The sequence below is a fragment of the Meleagris gallopavo genome, chromosome 12 (genome assembly GCF_905368555.1).
Source record: "Meleagris gallopavo chromosome 12, MGAL_WU_HG_1.1, whole genome shotgun sequence".
NCBI classification, from domain to species: Eukaryota; Metazoa; Chordata; class Aves; order Galliformes; family Phasianidae; genus Meleagris; species Meleagris gallopavo.
In genome coordinates, this window is record NC_139415.1 from 10,667,667 (window position 1) to 10,691,172 (window position 23,506).

The 23,506-nt window shown below is 43.5% G+C and overlaps 1 protein-coding gene across 1 annotated transcript in view; it reads right to left on the reverse strand.

The window, feature by feature from the left end:
• Nucleotides 1-23,506, reverse strand: part of HDGFL3 (HDGF like 3) — a 36,011-nt gene that overhangs the window by 10,920 nt on the left and 1,585 nt on the right. Inside the window, exons 2-3 of the mRNA XM_085234166.1 lie at nt 3,990-4,066; nt 1,182-1,320 (exon numbers count right to left, since the gene is read on the reverse strand). Of these exons, the coding sequence (XP_085090292.1) occupies nt 1,182-1,320; nt 3,990-4,066 (216 nt within the window). The remainder of the gene's footprint in view (nt 1-1,181; nt 1,321-3,989; nt 4,067-23,506) is intronic.

A 23,506-nucleotide genomic window follows, 5' to 3' on the forward strand; every position in this document is an offset into this window, starting at 1 on the left:
TAGAGAACTCACACTTTAATCATTCTAGACAGGAAGAGCTCAGGATATTCTTGCAATTACCAGAAGAAAGGACTGTAAAGACAGTTTTCTTGGCCACCATTTGCAAATGGTTATTAGATACAGATCCTGGGATAGCACATTCTGAAGGATTTACACAGAAACTGATCTGATAACAAAAGTGCATGGGCTGGAGAATTCAGGGCTGTGGAGAGACCTGGTGAGTTCTACTTTGGGCAAAGCTATGGAAACCTCTAGCTTTTGGTTGAATAGAGGAGATTTATTCTGGAGAAAAGATGGCTGTTACAAGCTCCCCAAAGGGCAAGAAAAAGTATTAGGAAAAAGCAAACACTGACCAGAAGGCTAAGAGCTCTTTGACAGCCCATCTCCCACAGCCTATTCACTATATTTTTTTTAAATCCCCAAGTGTATGCAAAACATCTGTAGAGCTGAAAATATAAAACAGGAACAGAGAGGAGCAGCAGCTTGTCTGCAGGTGGTCCATATCTCTGGTTTGTAAGGGTTTCTGCTAATAATGTAATAGGCGTTTGCTATCTTCTGGAGGTGATTTCTACCTTCAAAGAACCCCATTTTTTAATGAGAAAAGTTCTCTGGCTTTATACAGCCCACTGACTGCTCTTCTTCCTCTCCCCCCAGCTGTGCTGACTTTTTCCTCCTGACATCCAACAGGGAGAGCTGTTGCACAGCAGCTACAGTCTGGGAACAGCAGCCCCAAACTGCCTTCTCACCCCTTACAACACAGGCAGTGGTATCCTATGTGCTGTATGTGACCAATGTAAAAATCAGAAGTGCCATGACCTCGAGGTCTGGGTAAAATTCACTAAACTTGATATAAAAATAAACAACAGAAAGAAGTTGTGGTTTTGGGGAGTAAATAAAACCTTCCATTTTTAATGCAGCTAAATGTGCTGCAGAATCTTCCCCTTCGCTAGCTCAGAATATCAGAGAAAGCAAAGGGCTCTGCAGCACGATTAAAGCTCAATTTGTCACAGAGTGCAGGACTGCAGTTGTCTTTTTATTACTCCAATCACCAGCTATGAAACTTTTTAGCTGCAGCAAAACCAGGGCATTCCATCATCACTCATACAACGTTTACATAGATAAGAAGTCTTCAAAGAAGAAAACAAGAAAGATAAGGAGAAATAGGAGTGAAACTCATTTACCTGATATCCAGTAAACTTTACTCCAGGGTTGTTTTCTATTTCCCACAGGCCTTCATTAAATCCTTTTCGTTTGTTCGACTTCCCAAACTTATCTTTGTATTCTTTATATGGGAAAAGGTCTTTGGGCCCCAGGAACGCACTGCATTTTAACAAAGGTAACATACAAAAAAGGACTTAGATTCCTCCTGTTCAAATTAAAAACATTAAACAGAGTAAACGTTTTTCTTATTCTTCTACTCAGTCTCATTTTTTGTTTTTCATTTTATTTATTCATTCGTCTACCCACTGGCTTTAGGTTACTGCTGTGAGTCTGATTTCATGGACTGGCTCACCATCCCCATGTTTGATGTTGCAAAATCATGCTGTGTCTCTCTAGAAACAACTAAACTGAGTCTCATTTATTATATTAACTGCTGCTGGGAACTGGCACTCGAACAGTTTATGAAAGGGATTATATGACGTAATTGCCTGCAACAGCAAGGGACCAAACCTCCAATCCTATGTGTTACAATCCCAGGAAGGCCTAAAAATAATATTGCATGAAAAGAGAAAGCATTTAAGGAATGCCTAGAACTCAGGGGCAAAACCGTACCCCTCGTACTACCAGCCTGAAAAAGCAGAGGAATTTATCATCATCGACACTGCCAGTAAGCCTGGCAGCTTCTTCCATGGAACAAGCCCCCCACGTGCTAGGCTCTGTGCAAACAATAAAATGTTCTCTTTCCCAAAAATCTTATAATTTTGTATAAGAAGAAACAATGGGTGAGTATAGGCAGATGAGTAATACAAGGAAACAATGAGACACACAGGGTGCTTGTGGCCAAATTGTTTTTCAGACAGCACAGCAAAGGAAGAGTTTGTGCCCTGCTGCTCCATGTCAGCTACATGCTGCACCAACTAATCTTAGGTACAGACACCACAATGCAGGTAAAAAAACAAAGAGAATGGTCATTTGTCCTACTTCGCTTAATTTACAGCACAATTCTAAGTTCCTGTATAAAACTGAAGAAAGCACCATTTTTTTTCCATTGACTCTCTGTATCTGGTGCTTCCTGCGCTCTGTATTGCGGCACAATGAGAGCGAATCACAGAATTGTAGGGGCTGGAAGGGACCTCTAGAGATCACTGAGACCAGCCCCCCCTGCAAAGCAGGCCCCTAACCATAAGTTACATTAAAAACAGTGAAGTTAAAAACATAACACAATACTTCATTTCACATGGAAGATTCCATATCACCAGTGATCAGAGCTGAGGAAGTTACACTGTCCTACACTATAATCACTGTCCTACTTTCCTGATGACCTCAGCAATTGCAGCGAACTCTGTGCTCTGTTAGTGTGGGGTCTGGGTGCCCACCCCTCGCAGCTCAGTTATTCTCCTAACATCCTGGGTGCAGAAGCTGCCCATTTGTGCAGGTGGGCTTCTGAGCCACAGCGATCTGCCCAACATCAACAAGAACAAGCACTTCTAACACAAACAAAGAGAAACCTTAGGAAACTTTCCATAACTTACCTTAATTTCTCTCAACAGTAACGTTTGGAAATATTAATGCAGTCTTATGTGTGATTCCATGTATAGTGAACACTGAAAATTTGTCCACGTCTTTGAAATGCGTTCATTGCCATGGGAGCGTGGAACAGTTTCTACTGCTCAGTTATAAAACTCATGAGCTGCAATCTACAGTTCATTATTGACAGTAAGGCTTCCTCAATTACTACGGTAATAACTACAAAATGCTTTCCAGTTTCAGATGCTGCAGTAAGATCACAGTACTGAACTACAAAACAAAAGAGATTAGCAGTTTGGGGCTCATTCATTCAGAATAACAGCAGTCCAATTTTTTTTTCTTGAGAACCATTTTGAGGAAAAAAGTTTAAGATTTCATTTACGTTTCTGATTTCAAGGCATCAAAAGTTTATTTATTGTTTATCTTCTTAGATAACCTCATGATAGCAGTAATACATTACAACATGTAAAAACATCAGATTGTTTCATTACAACAGCAGCAGGAAATATTTTAACTAGAAGCTATTTTGATTATGCAGAAACTATCCTTAAGGGTCTTAAAAATGAAACATGATGCGTGAGCTGGGGACCTTGTTATGTTATGGAATATCTGTAAAACTCAGAAGAAAACAAAAACATTGAATATAACTTCAAACCTCTATAACTGAATTTAAAATGTGATCAGGATTTCATTTTTTCATGTCTCTTTTCTTAAAAAATTCCAAAAAGCATGTTCTTTGCAAGTAGGAAAGCTTTAAAATGTAAATATTACATGTCAAATGGAAATGGTGATTTTTTTAAAAACTAGCTCAGATACTGTTTAAAATAGACTAGAGGCTGACAAGGCGAAACTCTGTACTCTGAAGCAACTACTATGAGACCTAACTTCCCCTCTCGTTCTGATCCCTTTCTCTCCCTACGAGGTCAGCCAGCTCTGTTCTTCCAGCACTTGAGAGCTCCATCCCACAGTATCTCCAGCACAAATCTCAAAGGAATGCATATATTTCAAAGCTGTGTGAGGATTGCGTGAGACTCTGGAGTCTGCTTCCTTTCATTTTACTGAGTTCTCATCCAGGGCAGGAACCCAAACTTGTCTGAATACAACAGCCTGATCTCTGCTATCCTGTACACCTACCTTCAGGTTTCACTCTGGTAAGTTAACACAAACAAGCTAGGCTTGTATGACCTATCTCTAGTCTCCCAATGGCTTTAGTTAGGATTTGTTCCAATAAAACCAGTGGAGGTAACTTCAGCTGAAGTAGATGACATTCTCAATGGAAAATACCTTGTTTGTTCACTTACGTTTCATGAGTCCCAAAAAAAAAGATGGGGTATTTATTTGCTGGAGGCTTCACAGCTCCTTCAGGGAGTTCATCAATCTGTGAGACAGAAATGGACACAGCATTACTACCAACTGTGGGATCTCGTGGCAGAGCCCTGCCCAGCTGGGACAGAAACACTTTGTTGAGACACCAGAAGACCAACGGGCAGACAAAGTTGTGATGATTTCATAAGCATTGCAATACATGACGGTGATAAAAATCAAGTCTGCTTAATTTAACTGTTAAACTTGGATACTGCGTTCTAAAAGGCACAGAAGCCTGAAGGATAATTTGTCTGTCTCACAGAGTTACCTAAATAACTCCTACAGCAAGTGGGGAACAAATGGCATCTCTGAGACTCTGGAGCATCAACACCAGCCCACCTCACACTGGTGGTGATGGCGGCACTCAGTGTGGAACACAACACACATCAGGGAAGAGGCCCGGCACTCTCCTTTCCCTGGAGCCCTAATGCCTGCTTTTGGCCATTCCCCTGCCCCTCCGTCTTGTCCAGCTGAAAGTTTACAGTCTCCTGCAACAGAACAGCAGAGCCCAGGTGCCTATCCACACAAGCCAGAAACACAGTGCAGCTTCAAATAACACAGGGCCCAACAGTGGGCATGGTGGTGATGGATTGATTGTTGGGCTGGATGATCTTAGTAGACTTTCCAACCTTAATGATTCTGCGATTCGATAATCTGGGCAATTTTTTCCAACCTTGATGACTCCAAGACAGTGCCTGTCTTACTAGAAATCATGCTTCTGGGCATATGTGAGCATCTAAAATGAAGTACCCAGAGAACTCTGGCTAAGAAGTGAGAGCCCAATGAATCTAAAAATCCATAGAGCAACACTACAGAGCAGGTGAGTGGCTTGCTGCCTGCATCTTAAACAGCTCAATCTGAACTTAAGCATACAGAATCCTGCCAAATGTCACTGGAACTGAAAGCAAGGTGCTGACATACCACTGCCATAAGAAATCTGCTCTTCAGTGCAGCCAAGAGAAGCAACCTGCCTGTTTTCACTCAGGAGGCCAGGCCCACATGTGCTTTTCTTCTTTATTCCAGCTGAAGGACCCCAAACACTGAATTCTTGTTGATTAATAAACACCAGATTGTTTTCAAAGGATGTTCTCCTTCACTGTAAAGCATCTGCTGGCTGTGCAACTCTCTGGGCACTGACACTAATTTGAGTCCTTTTGGTCTTGCTGAAAGGACACCAGCAGGGGACAGAGAAACCAGAGCCTTGTTTGGAACATCACAGGGCTCCTCTCTGCAAAAGGAATGGGTGCTCATCTTCTAGGCCTAAGTGGAGCATTCTCTGAAATTATGCCTAAATTGGAGGATGGATGAGACCTCCAGATCATGCCTTGCAGCCAGTAGCAGTGCGGCTGCAGCACCACGCTGGCACCCTTCTCTTATTTAACACAGCTAATGAATTGATAAATAAAAGGAGAATGCTCTACTCATATGCACACAAAGGGAAGATACATGCTGCTGGAAGGTGGAGGCTCGCATTCAGTTCTCATTCAGCTGCATACAAGAAGGCACACAAACAACACAACAGGCTGTTGGAGGGCCTCTTCATCACCAGCAACATACAGGAAAAAGATTGCCAAAGATATTTTTCCAGAAATCATTATTTTCTGACATTCACTATTTGTTTTTAAGTAAGTGCCCATAATATGATTATTAGTTCAATAATTCATGACTTAAATACAGTTATTAGACTGTAACAGCGAGAGAAAGTATGAAGGGGAAAACACTGCAACTCACTTTACAAACTGATAGCAAGGCAGGGAGATAATACATCTCACTTCACAACACATCATATGCTGCTCAATGCTATGCTTTGGAGCAACAAAGGCTGTGCTGGCAGTTTACCAAGCTCTGGGGTAATACACCTTGACTGCCTGAGCACCACAGCCATCCTCCTCTGCATGGTGACAAGGATGATGTCCAGAGACAGACAAGAGCCCAGAAAAATGTGGGCTCCTGTGACTGAGACATACAACGTCTGCTGGGACAAGACAGGGGATCTCTTTGGTTGCCTGAAATGCAGAGCCAGTTCCGGGCTGCATTGCAGAACAGCACAGTCCAGTTACTGCCTCAGCCTTTAAGGCTTTCTCAGGAAATAAAGCTAGCAGCTGTAAATGATCAGTAATGCAAAGGAATGAAGACATGCTTAGCAGGGAATGCTGACCAGAAGGGAACAGAGATCTTACATCACACATCGTGCTGCACTATAAGGCAGTAAGGATCTTCTCCTAAGCAGCATTCCAGGGCAGTTAAGCCCCTTGTCATATTTCCAGCAACTCACACTGCCGGCTAAGAAGCAGCACCAGACAGGATAAGGGATGCACACACGTCTGTCACACACCTCTCACCTGCTCCCCATGTCACAGCATAGTTCTTTGTTCATCTGAGTGCCCCTCTGACTGGGTATCACTGCAGGGAGCTGTAAGAAACTTTTCATAGCTTGTAGAAGTTGGCGTACACGTACACACGCAGTATCAATCTGCAGTAAACAGCTCAAGGACAGGCTGCTAATGCTCTCAAATGTTTAGCTGTGCAGCGAGGTCAGGATTTCTCATGCCTTTGCTGGTTTTGCCTTGAGCCCCCCACCTCTCAGGCTTCTCTCTCCTGCACTATAATGAGGCCAAATATGAAGCAGTGGCAATGTCTTACAGCCATTTACATCTGTGACAAAAACTCCAGGGAACATAGGGAAGGATGAGACCCTCTCTGCCATTCAGGAAGATCTCTTCCACCAACTGTAAGTGAGGGAGCAGGAGATGCAAGCTTTGTGCACTGTCTCTGTTCCCAGCACCCCACCTCAGCCCCCTGTGAATGGCAAGGCTCTAAGTGCTTATTTAGCTGCAGAACAGCCCCAGCACTCCTTGGTGATTGCTGCCGTTTTGTCGCAATGGAAAGCAAGCAATACAAGCAACCATACTGCAGCCCCCTGCTGCTGCACTTGGTCACAAATTATTCCCATCCTACCAGATGCTTTGGTTAAATATGCTGAAGATTTGGAGCTGATATTTTTCCCCATATCAGCAAGATCAAAGGCAGAGAGGGAGGGAGGGAGAGAAGAGCGCGGGTGTGTGAGCGCACGGGTGAGGGAGGCATCGCTGCTTGGAACCGGGAACAAAAGAGATGAGTGCACCCGTGCTGGGGCACAGTGCTGTAGTCACAGAAACCTCCCTAACGACTCCACCATCAGTCTACCAGGCTGCTGCTGCTGCATTTTGCTGCTGGAAGGAAGCAAACAGATTCTACAACCCGCATCCAAAGAGCAGAGCGCATGGCATGCAAATCTGATACGTGCAGCAACATCATGGGCAGCCGCTTCCATTATGGCTAAAATTAACGCAGGTGGTTTCAGATTTCAAGTTTTATCCTCTTTCCTCCCATTGCTGTCATCTGCTTAATGAATCACAATCGCTTTCTTTTTGCACAGCCTCAGCAGAGCTGCACTTCCCAATGTTTGCTTGCCAACCAAGCAGCAGAGCTTTAAAGATGTAACTGTGCTTTTTCATTTGGTAAACAAATGCCAGGCTTCTAGGGTCAGGAATGCCGAACAGAAAATGCAGTCTGGACCTCTCAACCCAGGGCAGCGCTTTATGAAATGGTGTTGCTAAGGGCTACCAGCGTGGAAGAGAGAAATCTGCCTGCCTACATTGTGGTGTGCAGACTAGGATGTATAAGCAGATTGAATATGCTGCTCTCGGTGATGCTGAGTAATTGCTGACCTCTCAGGTAGTGCTCCCAGCCTGGCTTCAGCAGTCCTCCCATTGCCAATGCCGGCTCAGGAGCAGAGGGGTTCAGCCGGGGGTACAAACCACAGCTGCAGCCCCCCAGCCCCGGCACTGAGCTGCCCCCCAGGAACAGCAGGGCTCCCTGACCACAAACCATCCCCTGCAGGACGAGGCAGGCAGATCTGCTCCCTGAGAGGGCTGGTGCGGGAGCATAGACGACTGCAGCCCCTCCTGGGTGTTCTGCTCTGCATTTGCATTCCCTGCAAAATGGGAAACATGTCTCTGACAGAGCTGCAAGCCCTGTCTGTGTGCCTATAGAAAGCAGCTTCCTGCAGAGGCTTACGTTACTGCGGCAGCCAAGGCAGAGGCAGCGCTGCCCAGCACAGCAAAGGGCATCCCAGGTCCGTCCCATCGCTCTGAGGGACAGCAGGGCTGACCAAAACTCCTGTGCTGCCAGTCAGAAGCATGAATTCCAGTCTGTCAGGGTGACTCCTGGACCAGAACAGTTCCCAGATCTCGATCCATTATGTTCCAACACAATTCTACACTGACAAAAACCCATACAGGATGCAAAAATATCTACTAGGTCCACACACTCAAACAGGAAAGCTTTACTGTGGCATGCAGAGATGCTTATGTGGGCACTGCAAGCACAAGAACAAGTCCTTTTCTTTTGCAAAAAGAGAGAACTTAAAACTGCAGAGCAGTAATCACCGATTGTTTTGACATGCTGTAAATGCCTCTGATTGGCAAAAGTACACAGAAGCATTGCAGAGATCTGTATCTCCCACTGAAATCTCTGGAGTCTGGGCACAGCACTCAAGCAAAGGCCTGTAGTATTTTTGCTGGAAAGTGGTTCAAGCTGCTCACTATTGCCCAACACATGCAAGCAGCTTGATCTTCTGCAGTTAGCTTATTAACATAGCTCTAAATGGATAAGAGCAATACTCCTCAGAATACATTGTTATAATAGGATATTTTGTGTTTCAACAATGTGTCGTTTTTATTCACGTGGATTTAATACACTTCTTAATAGCTGATGCTACTGGGAGTCGGCAGCACAGCAATATCTTTTCTAAACCATTGTTTAAAATACTGCTCAGTAAAAATACTTCCCCCCCTCCCCCCTGAAGGGTCCTAAAATTTAAATAATCGCTATGATAATTAAAAATATATATAATCCAACCTTCTCCAACCTTAAAATTGGGACTCAAGTTTTGTAGTATTGAACTGAACAACGATCCAACTAGATCTGGTTGGAGACTGCAGAATTTTGCTCTCCTTTCTCAGGACTGTAGGTATTTGAAGCAGAGCACAGCTCTCTCCCTGACGCACATCACATACTAGAACTCCCAGTGCAGAATGCTGGCACATGCACTTTTTCACCCATTAAAAGAGATAACCCTGTGAAGGGTGAGACTAGAAGCAGAATCCAGCTTAATAAGGTGGAATTGCACAGCTACAAAAGTAAAAAATTAAGAACGTCTCTGGGCATGGAAGAGTGCCACCAGCAAAAACAAAAAGCAAAACAAGATTAAAAACAGCAGAGCATACTTTTGAGCACTGCTGAAAATGGCTGAAGGGGATCCTGCAGAGAGCCCGAAATGACGATGTAAAGACATCAATCCTTTTTTTTCTGTGCATGCTCAGGACTTCAACGAGATAGAAGACAATGAAGGGTTAGTTGGAGCCCAAACAATGCTGGCAGGCAGTGTCTCGCTAGGAAAAATGAGCAATCCTGCAGCTGAGTTCTGCCCCTTTACATTCCTAATTACCAGCATATTTTTAAGATAGAAAGTTGAAATACACTTTCGGCAGAGCAGCTTTCATCTTCAGTATGAAAATGGGGCCAAAGCTCAGTTCTGCATGACTAGTACCTACACTCACAGTTTTGTAGGTAACAGATGCGTCGGTGTGATTCAAGGCCTCCACGAGCTTCCAGGGTTGGAGGACAGGGATGCTGGAGGCTCAGCAGATACAAAGCCTCTGCCAACAGCCTCTGGGATGACCTTGGCCACGCTGCTGCTCTCCTTTACTCATTACACATGGGGACAATGGCATTTACTAACAAGCACCAGAGGCCCACCAATGAGAAGCCAGGTGTTGCCAGGAGAAGACACTTTCAGCAGGGTCAGATGAGGATTTCAGGTCACCAAGCTGTAATCCTTCCACAGTGCCCACACACCGAAGTTAAGCTATTGCAAAACCGCTCCATTTTCTCCAAATGAAATGTTTCCCTGCCACTTGTAGTGAAGCAATAGTGCTAACACTGGGACGTTCTTTTTTTTTCCTCCAGTCTGCTTCCTAAGGAAGTGAAAGGATCTGATCACACAATTATCAGCCAGATTCTTACCCTTAATAACTCCAGCTAAGTTGGCCTCATTGGACAGAAGAGAAAAGGCCAAAAGGCTACTAAGAGTCCCCATGTTTTGTGCCAAACAGGCTGTCCATCAGAGGACAGACAGACAAGCAGTGGATGCTGAGAGGCAGCTTGCAGAGCAAACTGAGCCACAGTGCAAGAAAGCAGGGAACCCACACAAAGGTGTGCCAGAGAAAAAATGATCTTCTTAAATTTCATGGCTCACAAAATTACTTTTTACTTGTGAAGAGGTGGTGAGAGGCTGTTCATTTCCAACAGTGCCAGTCCTGAGGCACGTTGCATTTACTTCTGATTAGCTTTAAGTATAAGCACAGTGAAGTTTGATTCTCCTTTGAATTATCCCTGTTATCAAACAAGTCTGCAACATGCATCCACCTGAGCAAATCTCTGAGCCCACCAACTCCTCATTGTAGTGCTTTCTGATGACAACATTTAGTTATTCTACTCTATCATCTTACTACAAATATTTTTATCTCTAAATATTAAAAGATTGCAAGAAATGAACATACAATAAGGTGTTTGGAAGACAAACAGCAAATAAAAACTAATTTGGCAGTCAAGACGCAACAAATGAGAACTGTCAGGGCTGAACACAAACACCAAATTTTTCTCTTGCCTCTCTCTCCTAGTAAGCCAGAAGGACACAAACATCACACCATTTCCACCCCCCAAATGCCCAATGCACCCTGCCTCATCACATCAGATCTGCAGGAAGGAGTGAATGAATAATGCTTTAAGAACACAGGCTGAGGAATATTTTTAGGCCTTCAAACTGTATGCTGGAATTTTACTATTTCATTCATGTTTGTTGTTTTAAGGAAAAAAATGCTATTAATGAGATAGGACATTTTGCCCAGTCGGTTTGATCAGAACCTTTCCAACCAGATGCAGCACACCCAGAGCACTGACATTTGCTTAGATAATACAACCAAGTTTTGAACTCAAAGCCCATCAACTAAGCCTGCCCAATGCTCTGTACTTCCCTGTCCAAGTTGCTACTGAAAGAAGATTGCAGGTCCTTACACTCATTTAGGCATGCTTGGAGGCAAAAGGTAAGCACCTTTCTGGAGGGCTGCAATCTTCCCAACTCAGCTGGCTGCATTTACTATTTCCTTTCCAATGCAAAGCACTTCCCCAAAGACTCAGTTAAGAAGGATAGAATGGCACAGATTTCAGGCTGAAGAATACTGCTAGCTCAGGTGCAAGATCTGGCCCAGCTTCCCAAAGAGTACACAAAGCCCTATTGACACTACAGCTCGTGTTTAGAATTGTTTTGAGTAAGGAAATGTGACTGATGGAAACTGAAGGTACAAACCCATAGTTTACAGGGGGTGAACACAAAGATCTGAGAGACAAAGAACAGAACAACCTGACTCACCTGCTGCAATAAGGTGCCAGCTTGGGTACCTGGAAGGTTGCAGCCACCTGGGCCTCTGGGAACAGCAAACCTTTCTCCTCTAGGAGGAGGAGGTTTTGTTAGCTGTAGGCACAGCTAATGAGCATAAATAACATCAGGGGACTGTAGCAATCCTTGTTGCTGTGACCCTCCAGCAGTATGAAGGTCTGAGTCTGGATTCTGGGGCTATGGGATGAACAGCAATCACCAAATACCACTGGCATCCAGGACCAATTATTTTGTTGTGCAAATCACATATACAACAACATGTAGTCAGTCTATATGGAATGAGAAACCATGAAAACTTAACTGCAAGCCAATGAAACAAATCTGCAATCACTTTTCATTCAAAGTCAGGCTTTCTTGCTAACTGTCAACAAACTGCAGATCTATACCTGCAGAAAAGCAAGAGTACACAGCCTTGGGTCACTGTAAGCTGAGCAACTGTCCACAAACAGCTGTTTTCATTACTGCCCCAGCTTCTGCTGTGGCACCACCTGACCAATGCATCTGGCACGCTGTTTTGCTAAGGTGCAACTCCTGCCACGGGGTCACTGAAACCCCTGCTTTGTTTGAAAGATCCACACATTCAGAGTGGTCTCCATGGAGCAGTCAGACCCCACCTGGGTGTAATTCCTGGGCTTCCTTTGATTCCCCTGCTGTCACTGCAGCATCAGATATGTTCTCTGCAAAGACCCTCTGACTCAGTTAAACTCTCAGGAATGTTAATCTGTCTGCCTGAAGAGAGTTAGGAATGAGTTTTTCCAGGCCAAGTTATACTCTTTCTACCTGCCTGTTTTCCGTGCCCACAACCTCTGGATGACAGCCCTCATTTAGCCTTGATCAAAAACATCACATTGCTTAAACTTACTTAGATATAGCTGAAGAGAGTAACAACTGTATTTATCAAAACAAATACCTCAAAACAAAACAACCTCAAGCAATGGCTTACAGGAATGAAACCGTTTATATAAAATATTCAAAGCACTCCAAACTGTACATATGAACTTAGGCACTTAAATCCTAATTACTAAACCGTGTTAGAAAAAAAAAACCAAACACTCAAATGTAATAATAAGATGAAGATGATGTATTTTTTAGAGTTGTAAATGACATTAGCATCAGAGACAAATGGAATTAGATCAGCATGACAGTGGCTAGTGCTAGGGTGGCTCACCCACTATTCTAAAAATATTAAATAAGCTCAGATCAGAAACACTACATAAAGGTTTTAATCAAGTGAGTACTCTGATTTTGGCTTTAATTTATAAGTTTTCATCCCAGGCTTGGAGTTGCCTACATGTCTAGGTGCGTGTAGGATGAAGACTGATTAGTACTATGCTTTCTTTCTATCCAATGAGTTAAACTGTTCTTGCCTACGTAACTATTTTGTGTTACCTTTCAGTAACTACTGGAACGTGGTGTACCCATGAACACGAGCTATCTACAAAACCCAGTGGCTCAGCTCAGTTGTGTTACGGAGTTCACTCTAGGCACAGCTTTCTTCCCAAACCACCATATTTTAAATCAGATTACCGTTTTGTTTTATCAAGCAGCTATAAAGAAATAACATGTTTTAGACTCGTCTTGTGCAAGCAACTAGAAAGAGGCAACTACACAGCAGAGAGAACTTAATGATTGAGATGAATATCTGGACCTGGGAAGGACATCCAGGAGCACCAAATATACAGATTTATCCTGGGATCCAGATAGTGTATACACACAGCTCTACAAATCAATGCTCTCCAACTACACAACTTTCAGTCAATATTCAGAATTTTAATTTGAACTATTACTTGCTTTTACTTCTGTAATGCTATAATGGGATAGAAAGTACTGCAATGATACCAGATTGGCAAAGCGTTTGGCTGCAGCAAGTAAGAACAAGTCCCAGTGCAGCAGCAGAAATTAAGAAAAAGAGCACTCACCCTTAGAAGGTCTGATGTAGTCAGGGATCTCTAGCAAGAGATACCTTTACCTCCCCTGCCAAGCCTTAAATGAGGGTCTGGGAAGGGGTGGATTCTGACTGCACTCCTTCCAGTCACTCAGATGCATTGCATTGCATTGCATTGCATTGCATGCACCTGAGCTCTTCTGGGTTGGCCCTGCCTTCCCACCAGGTGCTCAATCCTGCTGCAGGCCATGACTTAGCATTTCCATTTCAACATCTTAATGCATTGGTGATGGCACGTGACACGTCCAAGCCATCTTTCTCAACCACAACTGTAGCTCTTACTGCTCATACTTTTCATCCTACAGACCCCAGTTCCACCTCACATGATGGCAGTCCCTTCCAGCCGACCTGTCCTGCAGGCAGAGGACTCTGCGTGTGGAGCCAGCTCTGACATTCCTGTTATGACACCAGGTCAAGTGCATTGCCACCTCTGACAAACAAGCAAACCAACACTCCATCTAGCAGCAAGTGTTTCAGGAGAAGGAAAAGCTTCTCATTAAAAAATTGCTCCCCTTGCTCCCACATCTGGTGAGGAAGCTGGTATTCTTCTTAACATATTGCCACTAAAATCTTTATTATTATGAGCTTCTAGAAATGTAACAGTGAGGAGCTTGATCTTGCAGCACAGCTGGGCACGCAGTTTGGCAGCACAAACAAAGCCTTTGCCTTTGTGTGATCAGGTCCCATCCAGCACAATAACATGGCAATTATACACACAGGTGAATCCACTCATTTGTAAGGCAGGAGATGGCATAAAACATCTTGCATTAGATAAGGAGAAAACATTCACAGCATTTTAATGCTTCAGAGCCCTGTCTGACAACTGTGTCTTCTCTTATCAGTGTTCATCTCTTAACCTGGAACTCTCATCATTTCACCAGAAGCACCAATTCAAAAAAGCTGTGCAGAAAACTGACCTGCTCCCTTAATGACATCAGAAAGCTGCAAAACAGAGTCTCTCAAACAAACATGGAGAAAACAAAATATTAACAGACAGGACAGGCTTATTACAGATAACATATTGCTGCACACATTAAAATTCTAGCCACGAGGCTTAATAACTTTATGCTACCTTCTTCTAAGGCTGCGACAGAAATACTGAGTGTGACAAAGAAAAATAAAGCTCGCACAAGAGGGAGATCTTGAAAAATAACTCCTGATAAAAAGCAGCAAAAGGGAATACCTGAGAACGTGAACATATGTGAGTCACCTGATCCAGGCTCCATATGAAAGGAATTATCTGTGGAGTTTGGTGCACTGCTAATATCTTACAAAAGCCCTGGTATTTGGAGAGGCACTGCAGTGAGGAATGTCATCTTTTATTTTTTTTCCCTCATTGAGATGAATGCCTGCCTTCCCCCCCAGGCGATGGTGTTTCTGCAGGCAGGGCACCACACATGTAAGTGGTTTTATTGAAATCAAGGGATCTTTATGCAGTCGAACTTTTTAGCTTGCTTTGGGACACCGTCTTTGGAGAGCACAACTACTGGGAGAAGCATTCCCCTTCTCCTATTCTGTAGCAACCAGAGCAGCCACCCTCCAGCCCCGCAGCTGGTTCTGCATGAGTCTGCTCCTGAAACGCTCATCACTAGGGTGAGCTGGGCTCAGAACAGGGGTTCTGGCATGGTGCTAAGACGCAGTAACTTCCACCATACAAACACTTGCACATGCAGCTAATCTCGAGTGAATGCTGCCTAACTGGATCCCAGACAATACTGTCTCATGGAGTCCTTGCAGAAATACAAATGTACATAGAGTCAGGTGGAAAGAGAGACATCTGGGCTGAAAACCAGAGAGCAACTGATCAGCTTAAGCAAACAAGATGCCACAACAGTAGGGCACAGTGCCTGGCATGAGCTGCCTTGCTAGGGTTCCTTGTTGCCCAGATCCGTCCCCCTGCTCTGGAGGAGGCACCGCAGGGCAGCAGGCTGGGAGCTTCGCAGTACCTCAAAGGTAATCTCATGCTCATGTGTGTGCGTGTGTGTGTGGGTACAAACGTGCTGCCACGGCCCCAAAACCAGTGACAGTAAAACAGTTGTGACAAATGGCTCAGAGCGCTGGGTCTGTGAGAAACGCGAGCTGCAAGCAACCCAAAACTTAGTTTGCAAAAGGAAAAAGCAAACACATCTGGGAAAAAGGAGTGGCAACTGGAGATACTACAGAAGTCAACAGTGGACCACAAGTTACACTCGAACAGCCAAGGTGCTGCAGAGGTCAGGGCAGGGTGCAGAAATCCCCATATGCAAACACACATCCTGCCAGAGCGGCAGACACCCGCCGTGCGACTGCGCCCAGGAGAGCGGTTTCGGCAGGACGGCCACAAAGGCTGCTGAGAGCTGAAGGGAGTGATGGTGCACACACATCTAGGTGCCAGCACACGGCACAGCAGCGATCAGCCAGGCTGAAGGGACTGACGCAGTGCTTAGCAATAACTGACACCCCAGCAATAAGGCCGTGCACGGGCGCCTTGCCTCTACCTCTCTGCACCCAGACGCTGCACAGGGCAGCCTCCACAACACCTGCTTGGCAAGAGGAAGGACGCAAAGCCCAGCCTGAGGCTCTGCTTCCTGCTGTCACCTGACGCAGGCCTGTCACACAGCCTAATTTACATGGCACTTGATCAGGGCTTCCTTCCCTCCCGCCCCATGGAAGATACTGATACGTGCTGTGGAAAAGGTAAACCGTTATGGGCCCGACACCTAAAGCTCTCCCATGGAGGAGGAGCAACCAAACAACAGGTTAGAGACATGGGGAACCGCCACACTTGGATGGTTTGTTCTTTCATAGGTACCAGCCTGCCCTCCTGCATTCATAGAAGGGCTGGTTCACAGAACGCATTCACAGAGGCTCGAGCACTGTACAGAGTAAGATTCGTGGAGACAAAGAGAAATTTGCAAAAAAAAAAAAAAAAAAAAAAAGCTGCTTGAATCTAATGACTTTCTATGCCGAATGCATAAATCAATCAGGAGAAGGACTGGAGATTAGAACTGTTCATTGCAGTGGTCGCATTTGTTCCTCTATTTGCATATTCCTGCTTCTCCCACCTGGATTGCACCTCCAGACTGATGGTTTCAGTTCTGTTAAAAGCAGATCCACAGGCTGAGCTTCCCAAGCCCAAAGAGTACAAAGTTACTGACTTTAAGGGATACTCTGTTTCCTAGCTGACCTGGGTGACAGGGCAGTAATCCTGCAGGGTCCCTACACAATCTGGCACCCTTCCCCTTCTCCCCGACCCTAACCCTGCTGCATACATGATGTTTCGTTAACTGACAGTCTTACAGAAATTCTTTGGCTTATGATATTCCTTTCTCTGCTTTCCTTCTTTTGTTACATGATGCCTTCTATTCAAACAGCCAAACCAGAGCTGGCAAACGGTCTCTCTAGGTTTTTTACATGTTGCTGCGAGGCAAAATAAACAGTTGTTTCCAGTTTACATTTTCAGGGCTACAGATGTATGTTAATTATCCTCTCAGCCTGCTAATGAAAAACTGAAAGGGATTTAAATGTGTTTTTCTCAAGCAGACCCCAAAGTCTGTGGACACCTGTCCCCTCCAGCTGTGGGCTTTGTGCTATCCAGAGCGAGGTACGAGGTCTCCTCCTTTCATGTTGACTTTGAAGGCATTTTCAGATTTCAGCAAAGCTTTACAAAAGGCCATGAGATGGGGATTAAATCTTGCTGAAATCCAAGAACTTCATGAGTTTTTTTAGTGCAGCAAAAATACAGCGTGGGCTGACCTGAGAGCATCTGAAGGATAGGGCACTTCAGAATGGGGCAACAGGAACTATATTGTAACATGGGACATTCATTCATTCATTAAAACGCTGCAGAATTTAATAAAAATCCCATCTTCCCTTTGTTTTCTGAAACAACAAATTAATATAAAATAAAAATCACCAGGTCTCATATACTGTTCAGACAAAAATACATATTATCAAGACTGTCCTGTCAAACAGTCTGAGTAGAAGAAAGAAGAACTGGATACAAAACTGCAGTTTATTTCCAATTTGGGTATCAGGTTTAGAACTGGCTGTTAAACAAAGGAATGAAACAATCTCAGAAGTGCAAAGGCAGTAATGCAGGGACCTTCCCCAGTGGAGGAAGTAAGGATCCATTTCCTTCTTTAAGTTTTAGAAGCTTTAATTCATGATACTCACTTGTCTGCCAAATATTTCTTGGAATCTTTAAAATAACTGTTTATTCTAGTTGTTCCTACCGTGCTCCAACCAAACTACCAGGATCTCCTCTGATGATGCTGCCTCTTTTGGAGTCCAGAGTCAAGAGCAGTGCTAACACAGAGAGGTGTGACTCCCATCAAGCACCTATCACTTATATGAGTTTGAATACACATACGTACAGAGTAGGTATGCATGCAGACACACATACATACCCATCGTATCTAGAGGTCAGAGATACAGGTGACACAGAGGGCAGCTTCAGAAGTGCTAAGGTACCTACACAAACAGCACGACGCCGGCTAACTCCCAGCACCTCCAAAAAGCCGGCTCCACATCCTCTTCCTGCCTGCTCCACACAAGCTATTTTGCAGTGTTTGTTGCTATATTTATCGCTTGAATTACAGTATTACTGAGAGGACTCAGGCAGACTCGTTCTCCCTGACGCCTTCCGTACAGTGGGAAGGTCTGTACTGCTCAGACAGCACCATTTCGAACAGTTAGCCTGGCCAACATCTCTACACTGTCATCACTTTTCCAGCACTACCAGGAAATCCTTCCATCTGCCCTCAGATGACAGTTGTATATACTTACTGACAGCAGTCACTGGCTTGTAATATTTTTATCACCCTAAATGCAGGAAGACTATTGTCAATTAGTATTACGATGGGGAAAGCAGAAAATGAGTTAAGACTGCAAACAGCCTTGTTCTGCTGCCTGTGCTCCATTCCTCTTAACAGGTTCTCTAACACAACAATAAAAAGAGGAGATCTGTCAATTAATGCATGTAATGGGAACTAACAGAAAGAACACATGCGTTGACTTGACAGTCTACAGATTTCCCTGAAAGGACAAAGAATGCATCTATCCAGTTAATGCCATTATTCAGCAGCTTCAGCATGGGAAGGAAAAACATCTACCAAAAAGCTTGCATGGAATCTTTAAGTGCTTATTGCCTCTAAACTTGTGAGTCAACTGTCTTCATTCTGGGCTAGCCTCATTCGAACTTACAAAACATGGCACTGCAAGAGAAAATTATTCATCTATTGTCATTTACACAAAAAGATCAGACTTGCACATTTGAGGATGGTTATTTAAACTAATTAAAGAGAGAAAGAGAGAGATGTAAGAAAATGAATTTTAAATAAGTTTCCCCAATATTCCTGCCTGCGGTAACATGAACATAGAACATCTCAGCCCCAAAACGATTTGTTTGCCAAACAAGAGCTATTGGAAGGGTTTTACTACAGCTTATGATCCATCCAATTATATGTATAAAAATGACTCCTTTTTAAGCTACAATCCTGGGATGAAATCTGTTTTTAAGTCACACTTAAAGCAGAATACAAGAGCATGGATAAACAACAGCAGCTGCTGAGGTTCCCTACCTTACAAACACCGGGAGAGTTCACACTTCACTCCCTGTTATTTTTGTTTTAGGAAATGAAGGAAACAGTACTCTGAGCTGATGAAGTCATTGAAAAGGCACTCACAGCCACTCTAAATATGACCTGATATTTGCAAATAAAAGTTTAAGTGCAAGTTATCTAAGCAACAAGTGTCAACCAAGTGCACGTTTAGATGGTAACACACAGTTCCACAAAGATCTCACTGCATTAAATATCTCTTTTTAGATGCACCACAACTGGATTCAAGGGAGTGCTGTGTGAAGAAGCCAACACCTTCAGAGTCAGTTCCTTGGTCAGACCTTAGCAGTGATCAGCAAATCCTGTCTCATCCCAGAGAGGAGCAAACAGAGACCCGCTGAGAAAAACTGCTTGCAGCTCTCCGAGGAGTGATGTATGAGAGAGGTACATAATTAAAGAGGGACAGAACAGAAAGGAGCCCAGAATTGGTACAGGAGAAATCACAGGAGACTCATATTTAGTAACACGGCAAAAGTGATGTCATAGAACAGAGCAACCAAAAGAGAAAAAAGGAGAAAAGCACATGGTGAAGGACTGGACAGGTCCCAAATGGCCAAGGAGAAAAGATTGCAGACTGCGTTTTGGCAGAAAATCACAGAGAAAGATCTGTTGTCTATTTCTTATGGACCCTTTGAAGTTTTCTGGATCTAATCTGATTTTTGCCTGTCATTCTTTGCCAAAAAAGATAAACCTTGCCAGGGAAAACCCACCTTCCCTTATCCTCACGCTAATAAGAATACAAATGGTCTGTTTTAAATATCAAACACTTAAAATGTGGAGTTTTTCTTCTGCAATGTGTTTGAGACTTTGATATTTCCAAGCTGCCATACTTGCAACTGCAACTGACCCAGCTTGTTCCTGGCTAAGTCTCTTGTGTTTGACCAAATTCAATCAGAACACGGGCCTTGGTCCACAGCTATCACCCCACCAGCTCCATCTGTACTCCACTGACATGGGAGATAAAGGTTTATTTTCTGAAACATCTGTGTATCAGTGTCCAAAATGCTTCTCCCATTCCCCCCCCCACTAAATTTTGTCCTGATAATGAAAGTCTTCTGGAATTCTGTCACTCAGTAATAGCAATTGCTTTTAATATTCTTTAACACTGCATTAAACAATAACACTGTAGTATTATTAGCCTTCTTTTTAGGATCTAGACTACCAAAATCTGTAAGCATAATCTTACCTTTCAGCCTTTCCCTCGTATTACTTTAGCTCTTACTTTAAGGTGCCATGTCTTGCTGTGTGTGGGACTGCTCAGCAAGACTGAAGACTCATTTAGCTCAAAATTATCATGCAACCATCCCCACATTTATGATTCCGGGCCTGCCACAGATATCAATTTCTATTTACTATGCATTACTGTAAGCAGTACACTGAAAATTTTATACCTATTTGCAGCACTAACATGTTAAAATGCCCCAAATGCCATTTTGCAATCACTGCAGGCAGATGCTGTTTAATAGTGTTATTCACATATGAGGATTATCAGATAACTCGCAAAGCTGCAGCTCAAGTAGGTGCTAATTCAAAGGAAAATAAAGGCACTGGGCAGGAGGAAGACAGGAACAGGAGACCAGAAAAAGCACATTTGTATGCAGAAGACAGTAAATACACCTTTGAAACAGCTGCTGTGGCACTGTCACTTTAAAGCTTGTGTCCTCCTCCCAGCATGGAACACTCTCCCTACCTGCTGTACACAGACGCACTGCTACATACCCTGGTTTACCTGCTTGGATCTCCTCTTATTGTCCAGATCAACGTAACAAAAACCACACACCCCCACACAAACCACCTACCCAAATCTACTTCTTGCCTCCCCAGCTATATGAGGCCAGATTTCCATTCAGTAATGGCACCAGGCATTTACCAGGGCACGCTCTTATTTTATTGAGGTCATTCCAGATTTTTTCTTCCTCTCTCTACAGCTGCATTAACAGCTTCCTTCCTATTTTTAAATCAGTAGCTAATTTCAGCAACTAAGTGCTTATTGTTTTTTTCAGGGTCACTCATAAAACAAACACCATTATTGATCTTTCTGAATCCACCACCAATTTTTCCCTTTTATCTCATCTGAGTGTCTATTCAATGGGCAATTTCTCAATAATACAGGACATCCATCCTAGATAAATCGGGGTATCCAAAGAAAGAGATCTTTCTGTCCATGTGTGCTAATACAACTCCTATTGCAGCAGTAGCCAAGCAACTTATAAGTGTTATTGTTTTTTGTCTCCTCAACACCTTTTCAGAGGGAAAAGTGCTATTGCTTGTTCTTTAAAACAGGGGAACCAAGACACAGAGGGCTGTCGTCTCTCAGAGGCAAAGACAGTTCACAAAATGTAGAATGAAATGAATCCTTTTTTTCCTATATCTTAACCACATCAGCATCTTCCCTCTATTTCCTCACGCACCCTAGACACATGGTTACTTATTTGTTGGATTACAGGACTGATGACCTGGCCAGTTGGTACTTATCATGCATTTTTAATCAGTAACTGAAAACAAATGACATCACAGGTGAACATGAAAAAACCTGTTAGACCAAACTGCTGCAGTACTTTATCTGCTCTGACTATTAAGATTCAATATAATTCTTGGAGCGTAAGCCCTAAACCTACTCACTGTCCCACAGTGCTAAAGGACATTCTGGCTTTGCCCCGAAGAACACGATACCAAAATGCAAAGCCCTTCCAGGTGGTAGGACCCAAGTGACATCTTCCACATACCGGCTATCTAAGAACATCTTTGAAGACAGTGCACTTATTCACCTATCCTACTTTAACAGGATATGCAAAGATAGAAGATTTACTGGCCATTACCATTTCTGCTAAGTGTAGCAAATTTGGTCCTTTACAAATTAATCCTAGATTGATTCACAAAGAAACATTAAATGCAGTTTGACTGCTATAATAACGCACCATCAATCATTAGACAAAATTTTTCAATGGTCCCTCTGTGTTTCATCACTATTTGGCCACTTTCTTTAAGATTTCTCTCTCTTTTCCTACAGCAGTGAAAGACAGCCTTGTTCTTGTTCTTCTCAACACACCCCCAAAGAGAGGGTGGAGAGCTAATGGCCTAGGACCAGACTGCTGCCTATGCTGGATGTGTCTGTAGCGTTGTGCCACATGGGGCTGGCTGTGCTCACAAGCTTTAAACCTAATGAGACAAGAGAATTGAGCTAGGCCCAGGTCCAGTGCAGCTCCTGGAAGTTGAGCTAGCTTTTCTGCATGACAGTACCCATGCACATGGAAGCACATGGTCCGCTAAGATCCAGGACAGTTGTGCCTGTGCGCTTCATTATAGGGAAGGCCTTCTTGTCCTGTTTTAGCACTTCTCAGCTCTATTAAACACACTTTGAGAAGTATGTTCCTGCACAGGAAACTCCTGCCAATGGCTCCAGAGATGCAAAGTACTATGTAGTAGACACAATAACACTGCCATTTAAATACATTGTGACTTAAGCTAGTATATTAGCAGTGAAATTGGTTGATTTTCACACTAAAATACAAAGACCATACATGCCAGTTGTGTAATGAATAAAGAAGCAGGTAGCAAAAACTCCAAGATTTGGGAGCAAGTAATCCCCTGGATAAAGGGCATTCAATTAATCAGAATACCTGTATCAACTTAGACAATTCTTCTCTTCTCATACACATACCATAATACTTTCTGGAAAACAAAACGAAAACCAATGTCATCACCAGGATTCCCCTTCACTTAAGGAAGGGCATATCAGGCAAAACCTGGCTACAAAAATGAGGTAAAGTTCTAGTAAGGACAACACAAAGAGGATTTTTAACAGGAAACATATCAGCATCAGGCAGATATCAGCCTGGTCTCACATGAAGTTGTATGTCACCACACACTGCATGCAACAGGAGCAGCACATTCAGAGATGCTTGACATCCAGGCCAACTACATGCTGGCACCAATGCCCCCAGCCTGCCTGATGATTGACTCTGGGCTCTCTGCAGTTTCCACCTCAGCTTGCTAAGTCATTTTCAAATGAGAGACTGCTTTATCTTCACTTGAACTTCACATCCTGTTAGTTTGCACAAAGGAAGTGAGTTACCTTAACAGCACACCTATTTTTTCCTAATGAAGATACACTTTCTTGGATATTATTGTCACTCACATACCTATTTAGACACCTAGTAATAGGCTACGACCAGTTGTGTAGCGTATAATTATTCTACTTAAAGGAAACAACTCTCACTGAAACAAAAGAGCCCATTCTGCTACTAGGTAAACAAATGGGAGTTCATCAGAGGCTCAAAAAGGAAAGGGATTAACATGCTTCCATGTGGCTGTGGTCTCAACTGTTCCAATTAAAACTTTCACAGTAAATTAAAGCATGACAGAGGTAAGAATGAAGTCAATTTTCTGTGGATCGTGCTATTCCAC